At 51.9% G+C, this 13,585-nt stretch overlaps 1 protein-coding gene across 7 annotated transcripts in view; it reads right to left on the reverse strand.

Annotated features, from left to right (window-relative positions):
• Positions 1 to 410: 410 nt before the first annotated feature.
• Positions 411 to 13,585, reverse strand: part of ZNF185 (zinc finger protein 185 with LIM domain) — a 56,774-nt gene continuing 43,599 nt past the window's right edge. For 6 of the 7 annotated variants that reach the window (XM_058292237.2, XM_071213153.1, XM_071213152.1 and 3 more), the window contains 6 exons: positions 12,993 to 13,103; positions 11,845 to 11,925; positions 9,905 to 9,979; positions 7,951 to 8,053; positions 3,148 to 3,246; positions 411 to 2,761 (listed from right to left, as the gene is read on the reverse strand). In XM_058292237.2, the coding sequence (XP_058148220.1) occupies positions 3,148 to 3,246; positions 7,951 to 8,053; positions 9,905 to 9,979; positions 11,845 to 11,925; positions 12,993 to 13,103 (469 nt within the window). In that variant the 3' untranslated portion in view covers positions 411 to 2,761. Of the gene's footprint in view, positions 2,762 to 3,147; positions 3,247 to 7,950; positions 8,054 to 9,904; positions 9,980 to 11,029; positions 11,385 to 11,844; positions 11,926 to 12,992; positions 13,104 to 13,585 lie in introns of those variants that run through there. The other variant, XM_058292240.2, reaches the window with a different exon arrangement.

Below are 13,585 nucleotides of genomic sequence, written 5' to 3' on the forward strand. Positions count from 1 at the left end.
GAGTATGCAGCAGGGACTAGGCAGCCTGGAAGAATAAAATATTTCTCATTAAGATGTGGTAAGTGTGAAGAGTTCTGGTAATGATGGTGGTGATGGCAGCACAACACTGACTTTAATTAACACCACGGAATTGTATATTTGAAAGGGGTTAAATGTTATGTGTTGTATCTATGTTAACACAATAAAAAAATTTTTAATTGAAAAACTGATACTCATTTCCATTATTAAAGGAAAACGTGTGCACAAAAACACTTGGGTATGTGAACCCACTTTTTAACTTGAAATTTTATGAAATCTAAATATAGATCAAGTATTTCCAATGAAAAGTTAATGTTTCAACTGAAATGTGTTTCATGTGTAAAATACACACCAGATTTCAAAGACTTAGAATGCAAAAAGAATGCAGAGTATATCAGTATTTTAAAATTTATTACGGGGAGCAGGTGTAGTTATGTGGCTGAGCACCTGCTTTGCATGTACAAGGTCCCAGGTTCAAACTCCAGTTCCTAAAAAAAAAAACCTATTACATGTTAAACCGACAATTCTTTGTGTATATTAGGTTATAGAAATAATATATATTACTGAGACTAAAGAAAAAAAGATATGTCTAGCCTTCCACACTTCCTGTGAATAGTCCAGTTTCTAGACCTTGCTCTTTTCTCTTTTGATCTGATTTTTCTTAAAAGTATTGGTTCCTTTTGTAGAGTGAATGCCTTCAGGTAACAGAAGAAAAGAAATCACACAGCCCAATACATGAACTTATTATGTTTAAAAAGGGAACCCTTGACATACATGTAATATCTTAACATTTATTAGAATTGTGTACATTAATGTGGGCTATGAAAGTAGGATTAGAAACACTAGACAATGAAAAAGAAGCAAAAATGTAACGCAACCACCCTCTTCCTTGAGTCTGCAGAATTCTGTGCCTGTTTAGACATGAGAGTCTGTTTTGGATGGAAATCAGTGTTGACCTTGCAAGCTTGCTTTCACCACTTGCATGTTGGCACTCAAATTTCCTCAAAAGCAAGGTACACCTTGAAGGTCGGCCTCTCTTGGGCCTCTCTGCCCCACACCCCACCAGTTGGGCCTGCACTGGGACTCAGGCCCACATCTCTCCCCCAAGGCCCTCCACTCATTCACTGAGCACACATGAGTCGGCACCTGCCACAGGCCATGCCACGTGCGAGGGGCCGGATTGTACACGTAAGTCTCACAAGCCAATGTGCCTGGGCTCAGAAACTGGAGAGAGATGGAGAGGCATTTTACTATTACATCAAGGAAAGGCCCTCATCTTTCACCAGAAAATCAAAGACTGGTCCTCCTAAGACACTTACAAAGGATGCTGGGCCCAAAGGCTGCCAAACCCCAGGCAGCTGACCATGAAAAGGTTCATACCTGCCCAGCCAGCCAAAGGGTTCCTGCCTTCTCAGTCTTGGGGCCCCAGTGGTGGCCACTAGCTTGGGACAGAGGCACTCTGCTCAGGTCCACAAGCCCACTGGAGCATTCCCTGGGTTCGGAAGGTCTGTGCTGGGGCACTTGCCAGGGCAATGTGGCCCTGGCAGTACCTGCTGGCGGGCCCAGGCTGCCTCTTTGTAGCAGGGGGCCTTGGGGAGGGCCTGGGGTCTGTTACCTGGTAAGGATCAAGTAACCTGTGCACAGTGCCCAACACGTACCACACACCAACTCAGTGTGTTCTACTGCGGTTCCTGTTACTAGAGAGATCGTGGGCTCCAAAGAGAGACAGTGATAGTTCTGCACGGGGCAATGCGATGGCCACCTCCCTAAACCTCATCTGCAAAATGGAGACAATAACGCCCTCTTCACAGGATTATTTATGGGTCAAATGCCATTGTTTTATCATAATGCCTGGTATTGTAGCAAAGCCTCAAGAAAGGTTAATTGCTTGTCTGCCTTCTGAACCCCACTAGGATCCATTCACCCTCAGACCTGCTTGAGATGATTTCTGTGTCAAGCTCAGGGATTGGGAATTGAGGGCAAAGGTATTATCACCCATCAAGATTCCAACAGACACACTTATCCCTTAGGTCAGCAGCTTCCTAGGATCACACACTGCCACATTTAAATCTAACTGTGCAAACTTTGCAATATATGCCCAAGTATGTGCCTGGAAAAACTCAAATATAGTAAAGGGTGGCTGAGAGGAGGTAATTAGAATCTGCTATATAATTCAATCTAAAGCAACTGTTTTTAAAAGTATATGGATTTTTTTTTTTGTAAAAGCATGGCAAATAGACAAGCTAAACATTAGCTGATACCAATCCTTAGCATTCAATGCCAGTAATTTACCCAGCAGGAGTCGTCAAGACTCTTCAAACTTGGCCTTCAGAAGCCCCAGAGGACTCTCTTTCTGCTCCTGCTGGAACATGGCAGACTCCTAGTCATTCTCAGTCAGGACGGACCAAACCCTGCACTCCTGTCCAGGCTCAAGGTATGAGGCTGCCCAAACTCATCAGGGAAGCCAAAAGGGCATTCTTGTTCAGTCCTCTGTGATTGCACCTGAAATAAGATCATGGGTGGGAAGTGCTTTGTAAATTATAAAAAGCTACAGACACAAGTAACTATCATAGCTTCGTTAAGATACGCTACTGGATGTAAGTCAGTTCAACTCAAAAAGAGCAAAAGCATGAAGAAGTTGAATGGGGAAGGAGAAGGGAGGGACGAGGAGTCAATAGCTTGGGGCAGCCAGGAACAGCCAAACTTGTCCAGGAGTCATCAGCTGCTTCTCAGCCTGAGTGAGCTAAAAGAAAACATAAATAGATGTGAGACTGGAAACACACATCCGATCCAGTCATCAGTGGGAAGCCCATGGGGTGGGTGACTGCTCCAGTAACTGGGAATAACAATCCGGCTAACGGTGGTTTCTGGAAAGAAGGCAAAACGGGCAGGCCCCTGGTGGGAGAGCCTGGCTGTCATGCTTTCCAACTGTCTTCAAGGAACACATTCTGTTCTGGGCTTCTAGCTGAGAAGGGGCTTCCTGAGAGTTAAGAGACCCTGACTCCTGCAACTTGAAAGGGTCCCCAGGAAGGGTCTCTATCCATGACACCCGGGCACTCAGACCCCCCAAGCATAAGGGACAAGCAGCCGGGTAAATGGCTGCGTGATCTCTGGAGTGCCAACACCCACCTAGAAGAGCTTCTCATAGCACTTCCCACAGTGGACGGTGTCGCGGTGAAGGAAGATCTGATCCAGGAGGTCGCCCATCGGCTTATTGCAAATCCCACACTGAAAGGGAAAGCAAAGGCCGTGGTTATGGGAGACCGAGTGGAGTGAACGCACAAAGTGAAGCCACGTGAGCTAGCACTGTCAGGAGGTGGTGCCTGATCAAGATGGACAGATGGATTCTCTGGGCTGTTGTCACACCCTGGACTCTGAAGCAGGCAATACAAAATGGGTAACAAACAAAAACAAAACCCATACCATCCAACCAGTCCAGCTGGCAGGATGACCAGTAGTGGTGAGGGGTCCAGGTTCTGGAGCTATCTTGGGTGGAGCCCTGAATCAGGCAGGACCTACTTCTCAAGGCTCTTAGGAGGACCTGGGGAGGCAGGCCCAGATTGCCTGTAGAGTAAGTGCTCGTGGAACGCTAGCAGGCATTGCTGTGGCAGGAAGGGATGTTAATGGTGACAATGAAGATCCAACAAAAGGTCTGAGCTGGACAGTCCACTGGGCAGGAGGGATTAGGGATGGTGAGAAAGGGAAGGACAGTTCAGCACTGCAGCCCTCAACCTTACAACTCTCCAACCTGCCTCTCCAGTGAGTGCCCAATGAACAAGGACAGCAGCCACTGCAGGGGTGGCCCACAGCCAGTCTTAAGTAGGACAGCCCCACAGTGCCCGTGGGTGTCAGTCCTCGGCCTGGGGCCAAGCCACTGGCTTCAAATCTGCAAAGGGAGCTGGGAACAGCTGCTGGGAGCCTCCAAGCCCCTCGGGGATTCTCACCAGCACTTCTCCAGTGGGGAGCTGGCTAGGTGCTTGCACTTCTCAGTTCTTTCCCCCTGGCAAGTTCAAGTCTTATTGTATATTAGTGCTCTGCTTCCTGAATTCTGTCTGCCATTTTAGTTACTGCGACCCAGGACTTGATCCTCAATGTAGCCGAATGGTGGCGCTGATGCCCTCTGGAGCTCGCTCCAGGGTGCTACAGTCAGGGTCAGCCAAGAGCCTCCTGCTGCAGGGAACAGGATCTCCAGGGGGCTATGATGCTGACGCTAAATACAAGAATATTTTTAAGTGTTATAGTAACACTTAAAAAGATTGTCGATGGAATATTTTTTAACCTCAGGAAGGTGAGGACCTTTCTCAGTAGCAGAGTGTAGTTGGGAAGTCATGGGCTCTGGTGTCAGCCCTCAGGAAGGAGACTCTTGCCTGTGATCCATTTGATGACCTTCTCTGACTCAGTGCTTGGCCCCCACAGTCAGCTCTCAGGCACCCTGCCCACCTTCCAAGAATCCCATCCTCAGTCCCCAATATTCTGTCAGTTTCAACTGCCCTCCATGACATGAGTGCCCCTCTATGCATGCACAGAAGGAGGCCACCCTGAAGACAGCCCTGTGTGCCCCTTAAACCCCAACTCCAGGCCCCCCTCCCACACAATGCCTTCCCATGCCTCCAGCCTGCTCCCACTGCCCCCTCCCCCCACACACAGCCAGCAGGGACCTCAGGGTCATGGGACCCTGCTCTGGGCATAAAATGAGAGCTTGTCACTAAGTTGATACCCAACATCTGCAAAACCTCCTGAGATTTTGCAGGTAAACACACAAGTCAGAAAAAAACACATGGAGAGCCATGGGTTGTGCTCTTTAGCTTGAACGCTGTCCTCATCCTTGGAGGTCACTGCACACCGTCGGCCATCCCATGTCCCTGCCTGGCCCTTCTTAGGGCAGCAAGCTGCGAGGCCTCTCCAGGCCATGCCCCCTTCCAAATTCCTCTTTCCCCACCACTCCAGCCCTCACCCGAGTGGGCTAGGGACACGCAGGGACAGAGATCCCCGACAGTCCACCTCTTGCTCCCTTCCACCAACAGTGGCCCCACTCTACCTCAGTCCTCCTTTGGTGTTCTCCAAATGGGTTTCTGGGACGAGCCTGCTGGGAACTGGCTTGAGGTGCCATGCTTGGGCCCTACCTCACCCCTCCTGACAGAGAAACCCTGGGACGGACCCAGCACTCTGCATCTTAACAAGCCCTCTAGGGGATTCTGATGGCCACACAGACTGAGAACCCCTGCCTGAGACCTTTGTCACTACCAAAAGCTTCAAGCCCAATGCCTCCCCCCTTGACACCTCCAGCTCCCTCCGACATACCCCCATCACCAGCCCCAGCCTTCCCTCCCTCCCACAATCACCCGTGGTAACCGTGCCCCACACCCAGCCTCACTGGTCCCACTCCCTTCATCAAAGGGGGCTGATGAGCTCATCTCTCTCCCCTGGCAAAATCGGAGCCCCAGTAAATGCACCTCGACCCACTCCCCTCCGCGGGCCTCTGCACCTCCTACAGCTCCCTTGGGGCCACTCACCCTCCTGCTCCCCTTTGCTCCTCCAACCCTCCTTCCACTCCTCGCCAACAGATGACCGAACTTTTAGCTGTTATCCACCAGGACAATGGAAGGCCCAGCTGAAGAAATTCCTCCCTTTCCCCCACCCGCCTGCGTGGGGCCTGCACACAGCCTCCCTACGCCTGTGCCCCCGCAGGCTAGGCCGGGGTCTGGAAACTGGCCCCAGCTACTCTTCCTCCATTTGTCCCAGAGGCGCGCCTTGTCGCGGTGGACTCTTGCTCGATACTGGAATACTGCCCTGGGCACCTCCCTGCTGCCTCCCACTCTGCTCCCCTGCAAGAGAGTGGTGGAGGCTCACCCTCTCCACTGCCACCAGTCAGGCTATGGGACCCACCCCTGCCACCCTTCCTGAGGTCCTTGGTCAGCACGTGGCTGACTCCAATAGCCAAGGTGCAGTTACCGGCCTGTTCCACCTCTTAGCACCCACTGACATGTGGCTCCTAGCCACCACCCCCTTTAATACTTTGCAGCCTCAGACTCCAGCAAACTCAGGCCTCCTCTCTACCTCTCTACCTCCTCCCAGCCTAGGTGGCTCATGAGGCCCCACATGGGCAGACCACAGGCCTTGACCTCTCCCTGGGATGCAAACTCACACATCTGGCCATTCCCTGGACCACTCCATGTGGCTCTCTCAGGGTCAGCTTACACTGCAGATGTCTCAGCCTTCACTCTCGAAAACGGGCCCAAACCTGCTCCCTTCTGTCCTGCCCATGACACACGTCAATGCACACAGTGGCCTCTCTTGGCCACCCTCTGGATGCTGGGAATGGAGCCTTCACCCCAGCGTTCGGGGAGAGCATGGTCTCTGCACAAGCCCTTGGAAAGAGTGGGGCTGCCACTCTATCAGGACCAGAGGACAAACCATCATTCCAGAGATGACTCCGAGACCATGAAATCTAATGAAGCATGCCCAGCAGGGTTTTGGAATTGTTTGGGATCTGCAATCTCTGTTCTCCTTCTAATTTCTCCCTATGGGAATGGGGACGTTGATCCTATGTCTGTCCCTCCCTCGTACATAGGAAGCAGGAAGCTTGTTCTCTAGGTTTCGCAGCACCACAGATGGAGAGCTGTGCCCCAGGACACACCACACCCTGAACCGATTCCAATTAGACTTTTTACTAAACATTTCTGAAATGACTTAAGGCTTCTGGGATATTGTGATGGAATGAATGTACTTTGTGTGGAGAAAAATAGGTCTTTTGGGGGTCCAGAGGGTGGAGCATGGTGGTCAGAAACTGTATGGACCCCATAAAGCCAGGTCTGGAGCTTTAATCCATCCCTGTGAGTATGGTCCTGTTGTAAGTAAGGCCCCTATGCCGAGGTGACTTCAGTTAAGATGAGTCAGGTCCAGTCCAGGCAGGATGGGCCTTCATCATCTTATTAAAGGCCTCACAGTCAAAGGAAATGGGGGTTGACGTGGGGGAAAATGAGCCCCAGAGGGAGTAGTCAGAAGCTAGAGGCCAACAGAACCCAGAAGAGAAGCTGGGAGAGGCCACCATGGGCCAGAAGAGCCAAGGACCAAGGAGCCCTGGCAGCCAGCCCCAGACACCAGGCTTGGGGAAGAAAGCACGGCCTTCCACTGAGTGGACTGGGGGAGAGTGTAAACTACAATGTAAACCACTATCCATGTTGTGCAGCAGTGCTCCAAAATGTATTCACCAAGTGCAGTGAATGAAAGAGGTTGTTGATGTGGGAGGAGTGGGGTGAGGGAGGTGGGGGATATATAGGGATCTCATACTTATTTAATATAACATTTAAAAAAAATAGAAAGAGAAATAACGTGGATGACAAATGACTGTGGGGTGAATTTAGACTTCTCCTAGCCTCAAATCAGTGAACCATAAATCCCCACTGTTTAAGCAGGCCCACTGCATGGTATCTAGTTGAGCAGCCAGGAAACTAAAACACGCCCTTACAGTCCCTTCTTTGCTTAGCAGCCAGCGGGGTCCTATAAAAAGTCCAAATCAGATCTTGTCACTCCCCTGCCCAAACTCTCTAACATGTTCCAATCACATTTAGAATAAAACCGGGAGGAGCTCCATGTCCTTTGAGGCCTATCCAATCTGGCTGCCAGCTGTCCCTGTGGCCTCATCTCCTACTGTTCCCCCTCACTCAGGCCACGGCAGCCACATGAGCTAGAACACTATGTGCTGCTGCCCCAGGCCCTTTACACTTGTTGGCCCTCTGCCTGGAGGAATCTTCCCCCAGAAGAGCGCCCATGTCTTCTCCACTAAGCACACGGACTTGCCAACACTCATTCAGTCCCTTGGACTTTGTCGGCTCACAGTTCTGTAAAGTCTGAGACCAAGCATGAGCATATACGGCGATCAAACCTCATGCATGCCCTCTGACTCCTGGCTCTGGAGAATTTTCTTCTTACCTTAAAGCAGTATTCATGGCAGCAGATGCCAAGGTGCTCCAGGGTAATCTTTGGACAGTCTTGAATCTCACGGTTGCAGTAAGTACAGATTCCTGCAGTCATTCTGTGAGACAGAGAAGAGCCTGGCAGTCAGGCCAGCATGCACACCTCTGCTGCCACCCGGTAGACCCGGGGACAGTACCAGGACTCCCGGCTGCCATCTTCTCCTATGTCGAGCAACCAGCAGCAGCTTCACTGGAGCCTGGTCCTGGGCCAGGTGGGCCCTTGGCCAGCCAGAGCCCCCTGCACTATTTCCAGAAACCAGTCCTGTCCCTTCACCTTGGTCCCACTATGTATATATCCAGAGGCTGTTGTCAAGAAAGTCCCGTGTGTGTGAGAACACCCTACAGTGACCCTGTCTTCAGGCTGCTGGCCTTGCACACCTGCTGGAGCAGGAAGGCCAAAGTCATCTTCTACAGGAGACGTGTCAGATGACCCTTCCCCATACACCTAGGGCCACTGAAGTCTCTCCCCTTCCCCACGTTCTTGGGTTTACCCCACTGTGAGTCTGCTCAGGAACTCTGGTGAGTGCCACAAAGTCACTCTGGCTGTAAGGCCCACTTGGGTCTTACATGAAAGTTCAAGGCTCCTCCCTAGTTCCAGGATCCCTGACTTTGTTCTCCTCTTCCCACAGGACCTGCTGAGGCTGCTTGTCTGTCTGCCTCAGTCCTATGGACCTCGGGGAAATGCTTTCTTCCAGAGATGTGCACCTGCTTCTGACAGGAGCCAGGCCAATGCTACCAACCTGGGGCCCCTTGAGCTTTGCTCCAAGGCCCAGAATTGCCAGGGGAGCCTCAGGCGCTGCTTCTCTATGCCATCACCAGCACCATCTCCACCTCCTGTGTAGTTTACCACCCAGTACCCCCACCCAGTTCAGTCCCAGCCCACCATGACTCTGTGTGTTCACACAGCATGTGTGCAAGTAGCTGTGGCTGTCCTTGGAGAGCCCCCTTACTTCCTGCCAGCCCAGCATCTCATCAGCAACGGTGGCTGTGGGCCTGATGGAGCCTGCCATACCCCGGAAAGCGGGGCCCCCTTCCAATTGCTCCCACCCACCTTTCTCTGGTAGCTCTTATCTGTCAGAGCCCCACTCTTGGTGAGGTAACTCACCCAGTGCCTCAGGGCTGCCCAGGACCCAGGTATCTGGCCGCTTTTCAGTCACAACGGTGGGTACAACTTGCCCCATCTGCTCACCTGCCCCAGGCTGTTTGCCCTTCCATGCTTCTCCCCGCCCTATCCCTGGCCTATTAAGTGGCATCCACAGGAATTTCGCTCTCTCAAGAAGTGATAACCAGGTGGCAGAGGAGAAATATCCCCACCTGGCTCTGCCACTAATGTACCAAGTCAGCTATTCTATGTGGACCTCAATTTCTTTTGCTGTCAACTTCATCTTTCCTTCACCATCAACTTGATCTCTAAGATCCACTTTTCCCCAAAAATAGATAACTGGGACTACTTCGTGCTTTAGCCCTTCCTGTGACTGTCCTGCCACCTGGCAACAGTGTTAGAAACTGCTCAACCGGTGTTCTTCTGTGTCTCTTTTTGGGCTCTTGACACTAGCTGGCTTTTTTCTTTATTCTCCACCTGCCCCTCTCTTTTGTAGCTGTTTTTCCCTTCTGGTAAGACCTGCAAGTTAATTAATGATCATTTAGGTTCTAATCGAGGGCTTAAGGGACTCTCAGGCTGCTGAGTCCTCTGGACTTTCTGACACTATTTCTCTTCTTGTGTTCACCCCGTAGCCTTAGCTGGGTTCGTAGGTTCTGGTTGTCCCGAGTGACATCCGATAAGGGAGGTGCCGCCCTACACCACACCCCTCAGGCGCCTCTGATGCAGAAATGCCTCCGACAAAAGCTGGCAGGCTCAGCTGCTTTGCCTCCGGGCAAAAGGCAGCCCCGTGGTGAGAAATGATACATACCGCTCAGAGCACGGAGTGCCATCATACGCAGGTTTCTTCTCCACATCAAATGAGTCCTCTACGCTGCTGACACGGCTGCGGTGTGATGGCAGAGGAGGGCAGAAGGCAGGAGACAGGTCGTTACCATGGCAGTAAGTGAGGAGCGCCACCGCTCACTAACTGCCATTGCCAGGGCAACTTGGAAGCCAATCCATAAGAGGAGCAGAACCTGGTGTCACAGGGCTGATGCTGAGGAGGCAGCAATCCCTCAGGAAAGAGACCTTCTATGGAGGACAAAGGAGGACTGGCACCCGTGAGGGGGTGGGGTGGGGGGCTAGGATCCTTAAGGTTGGAAGAACCTCCATTTCCCTGACAGTCATCAGGAGATGGGAGAATAGAAAAGAGGAAACGTGAATGCCCAGGCCAGGATTACAGGGTGGGATTGTGGTGATTTTTTTCTTTTTTGTCTCCATTTTCACTAATATTGCTTTCCATAAGGAAAGACTAATGGTCACAGACCATCGAACAAAACCACTGCCCAGCAGAGATGATTAAGTACAAGCCCTTGAGATTTGCACTCCAGAGTTGCCGGTTCCATGGGAGCCATGTGGTGACCACCACAGGTGGTCAGCACACTGCTGCTCCAAGGTGACGCCACACTCGGAATGAGGGGCGGCTGGCATTTCAACCAAGCTCCTAGTGAGGCAGAACAAATGGGAAACCCACCCGGCTTGACAATTCTCACTGCCTGAGAAAGAGAGTCTACATGTTTTTCATAAGACGTCAAATATTCATTGAATATTGCATTCAATTCTGAACTAAATTTAACTATCACAAACTAAGGATGAAATCTGAAAACAGGAGTGACTCTCACAGGGAACAACGGTGGCTGGCAATGACAGTAGCTACTATGCATGAGCCAGGGGTTCCCATCTTATAAATCTCCCTGAACGAGGCTCAAAAGATGGAAAGTGGATAAGTGGATGCAAGGGGATCAAGAGAAGGGGGATAGGGAGTAACTGCTAATGGGCACAGAGTTTCTTTTAGGGGATGATGAAAATGTTCTAGAATTAGACAGTGGCAATGGCTCTTCAACTCTGAGTATACTAAAAGAACAACACTGAATTGCATAATTTAAAGACTGAATTTCAGGATTTTGGATTTGTATTTATTTTTAGAACTACCCTAAGGAATCACACATAAGAAAACTGAGGCAGAGAGAGGTCATCTTGCCCAAGATGACCCAATCAGTGGGGACTGAGCTAGCTAGGGCTTGAACTTCAGCTCCATTGGGCCCCCACACCCATGCTCATTCCACAGCACCAGGGAAAGCAGGTCCAAGGCCAGGAAGCTTGTGTCAATCAGTCAAAAATCTTCACACAAGCAGTAGGATGATGTGTCACAATACATTCCCAGTGGGACCTGGTGTCATTGTGGGTAGGTTGTAGCTCAAGAGGTGACACAGCGGCATCCTCCTCCATGACATCAGGAAGCAAGCATTCTAAGATGGAATCAGTGGAAAAGTATGTACACGTGTCAGGATGTGCTCAGATGAGGCAGCCAGGCGTGACAGACAGAGCATGGGAGCTGATGAGAGGAGCCTGGTGTTTTGGAACAGGATGGAATGAAGCAGACAATCCCTAGGGCCCTGCCAGCTCAGAAGAGACATCTCAGGATGTCATTAGAGCAAGTTTGTGCTCTATAAACTAACAAAGAAATGCAGAAAGGGGGCACCCAGGAAATGGGGCATGGCATGAACACCATGGCCCCAAGGGAGGTATGTAGGCTGAGGCGCAACAGTCACATCCCTGGCAATTATGTCACTCACCCAGTCAACGAGCAATGACCCAGAGAGCCACTCTGGGAGAAGACTGGGATGAGGTGGTGAGGGGGCAGGAAGGAGGACGACGCAGGGCCCTGCAGGAGACCACAGAACCGAATGGGGTAGGGGCTGCTCTCACCTGCTGTAATAGGAAGACGACGGCTTCCCAGGAGACACTTCGCTTGCATTCATGTACTCCTTCACGAAGATGATCCCTTTGCTTTAAAAAGAGCACAAGCAGACCAGAATGGGGTATACCAGCCAGACTTGAGAGCAATGGGGTTCCAGACGAGGAGACTCCCGCCTGGTTTGTGGGAACTGAGGCAGCCTGTAAGCAGAGGCACCTGCAGCTTCCAGAGGCTCCAAGGACAGCGGCACGGGAGCTGCTGGGCTGCAAGCTCGGTTACGCCTGTGCCTACTGGCCGACGTGCTGGCCTCACTTACAGACTCAGCTCCACGGGAAGCACGACCCCAACCCTCCCGAGGCTCCTGCCTTCTGCCCCTCCTCTCCCACCAGCTTTCTTTCCACCTGAGCCACCTGAGACTAGGTGGAATCCTAGATGCCTCGCCCCTTGGAGCCCTGCCTGGAGGCACTCAGCTGCTATTCATCTGCACCTCACACTGGGTCTCTCCCTCCCATCCCCGGAGTTCCAAGGGCCCAGACATTGCCTCATCCTGCACAGGCCCCTGGCAGCCTTGAAAACAATGTCTGGCTCAGGCTAGGCTCACCATGGTCCCCCACCTGGCCCGCACCACCACACTGCCGACTCCAGCCTGCCGATTGGACATCAGCAGAGTCCCCTCAGGCACCCTCCACGTGCTGGCCTCACTCAGGAACCTCCCTGCAATGTCACCTCTTCCTGGGCTCTAAGAGGCTGCTGAGACTGTGGACAAGGCAGCACATGTGTGTCTCCTGACAGGCAATGGGCGAGAGACAGACACAGGTCCTGCCCTTAAGGGGTGGCACTGGCCTTCCGAGGCCAGGTCCTTCAGATGACAAAGCCCAGTGTGAATGCCCGGGAAATATGCCCTCAGCTCCTGATTCCTCTTGGGACCATGAGAAGGGCATCTGGGGGGCTACACCCAGGCCCACAAACAAGGGTCTAGAGTGGGTGACTAGGACTGCCCCATATGCCCCTTTGCCAATGGGATGCTGGGAGATGGAGGAGGTGCCAAGGTCAGGGAAGTGACATGATACAAAAGCAGAGCCCTTTAGCACCAGGGAGGTTCCAGGGAACCCCTTGTGCCCAGAGACCCTCTCCCAAATCAATATGTGGCCCTTCTTACTTGTCTGAGCTGGAGTCCAATTCACTCGACGGGGCTGGAATATAAATGTGGGGCTGCTCGGCAGCGGTGGCAACTGTCACGGTGACTACGCAGCTCGAGGGACTTCTCACCCTGAAGGAAATGGAGGTGGAGGCAGTGTGTCAACCTTGAGGGCTGACAGCCTGCAGGGATGTAGTGGGCTTCTCGGTCTAACCCTGAGAATGCCACCTCAATGGGTTTAAAGAATATCAGTAGTTTTGACACCAGAGCTTTTGCTCTTGAAGGCTCCTCCACGGTCAACAAGTAGGCCCTCTCATTGTACAGATGAGAAAACTGGCCAGAGTGGAGCGGAGACGTGCCAGCTCACATAGTGAGCCAGCGGTGATCCCAAATCTTCTCGCCACAGCCAGGGGCCTGGGGCCTGGGATCCACTGGGTCCAAGTAGAGCCATGGGGCCACCCTCTAGAGTAGCCTGGCTGTGACAGGCAGGAGGATGCTAGAAACCTAGACCTGGGGAGCAGAAAGGAGGGAGAGCTCAGTGCAGTTCTGATTAGAGGGGACAGCCTCTTCCTAGATCACCCCTTCCCCCTCCTCTAGAGAACTCTCCAGAGGAT

Source organism: Dasypus novemcinctus, chromosome X (genome assembly GCF_030445035.2).
Source record: "Dasypus novemcinctus isolate mDasNov1 chromosome X, mDasNov1.1.hap2, whole genome shotgun sequence".
Lineage (NCBI taxonomy): Eukaryota > Metazoa > Chordata > Mammalia > Cingulata > Dasypodidae > Dasypus > Dasypus novemcinctus.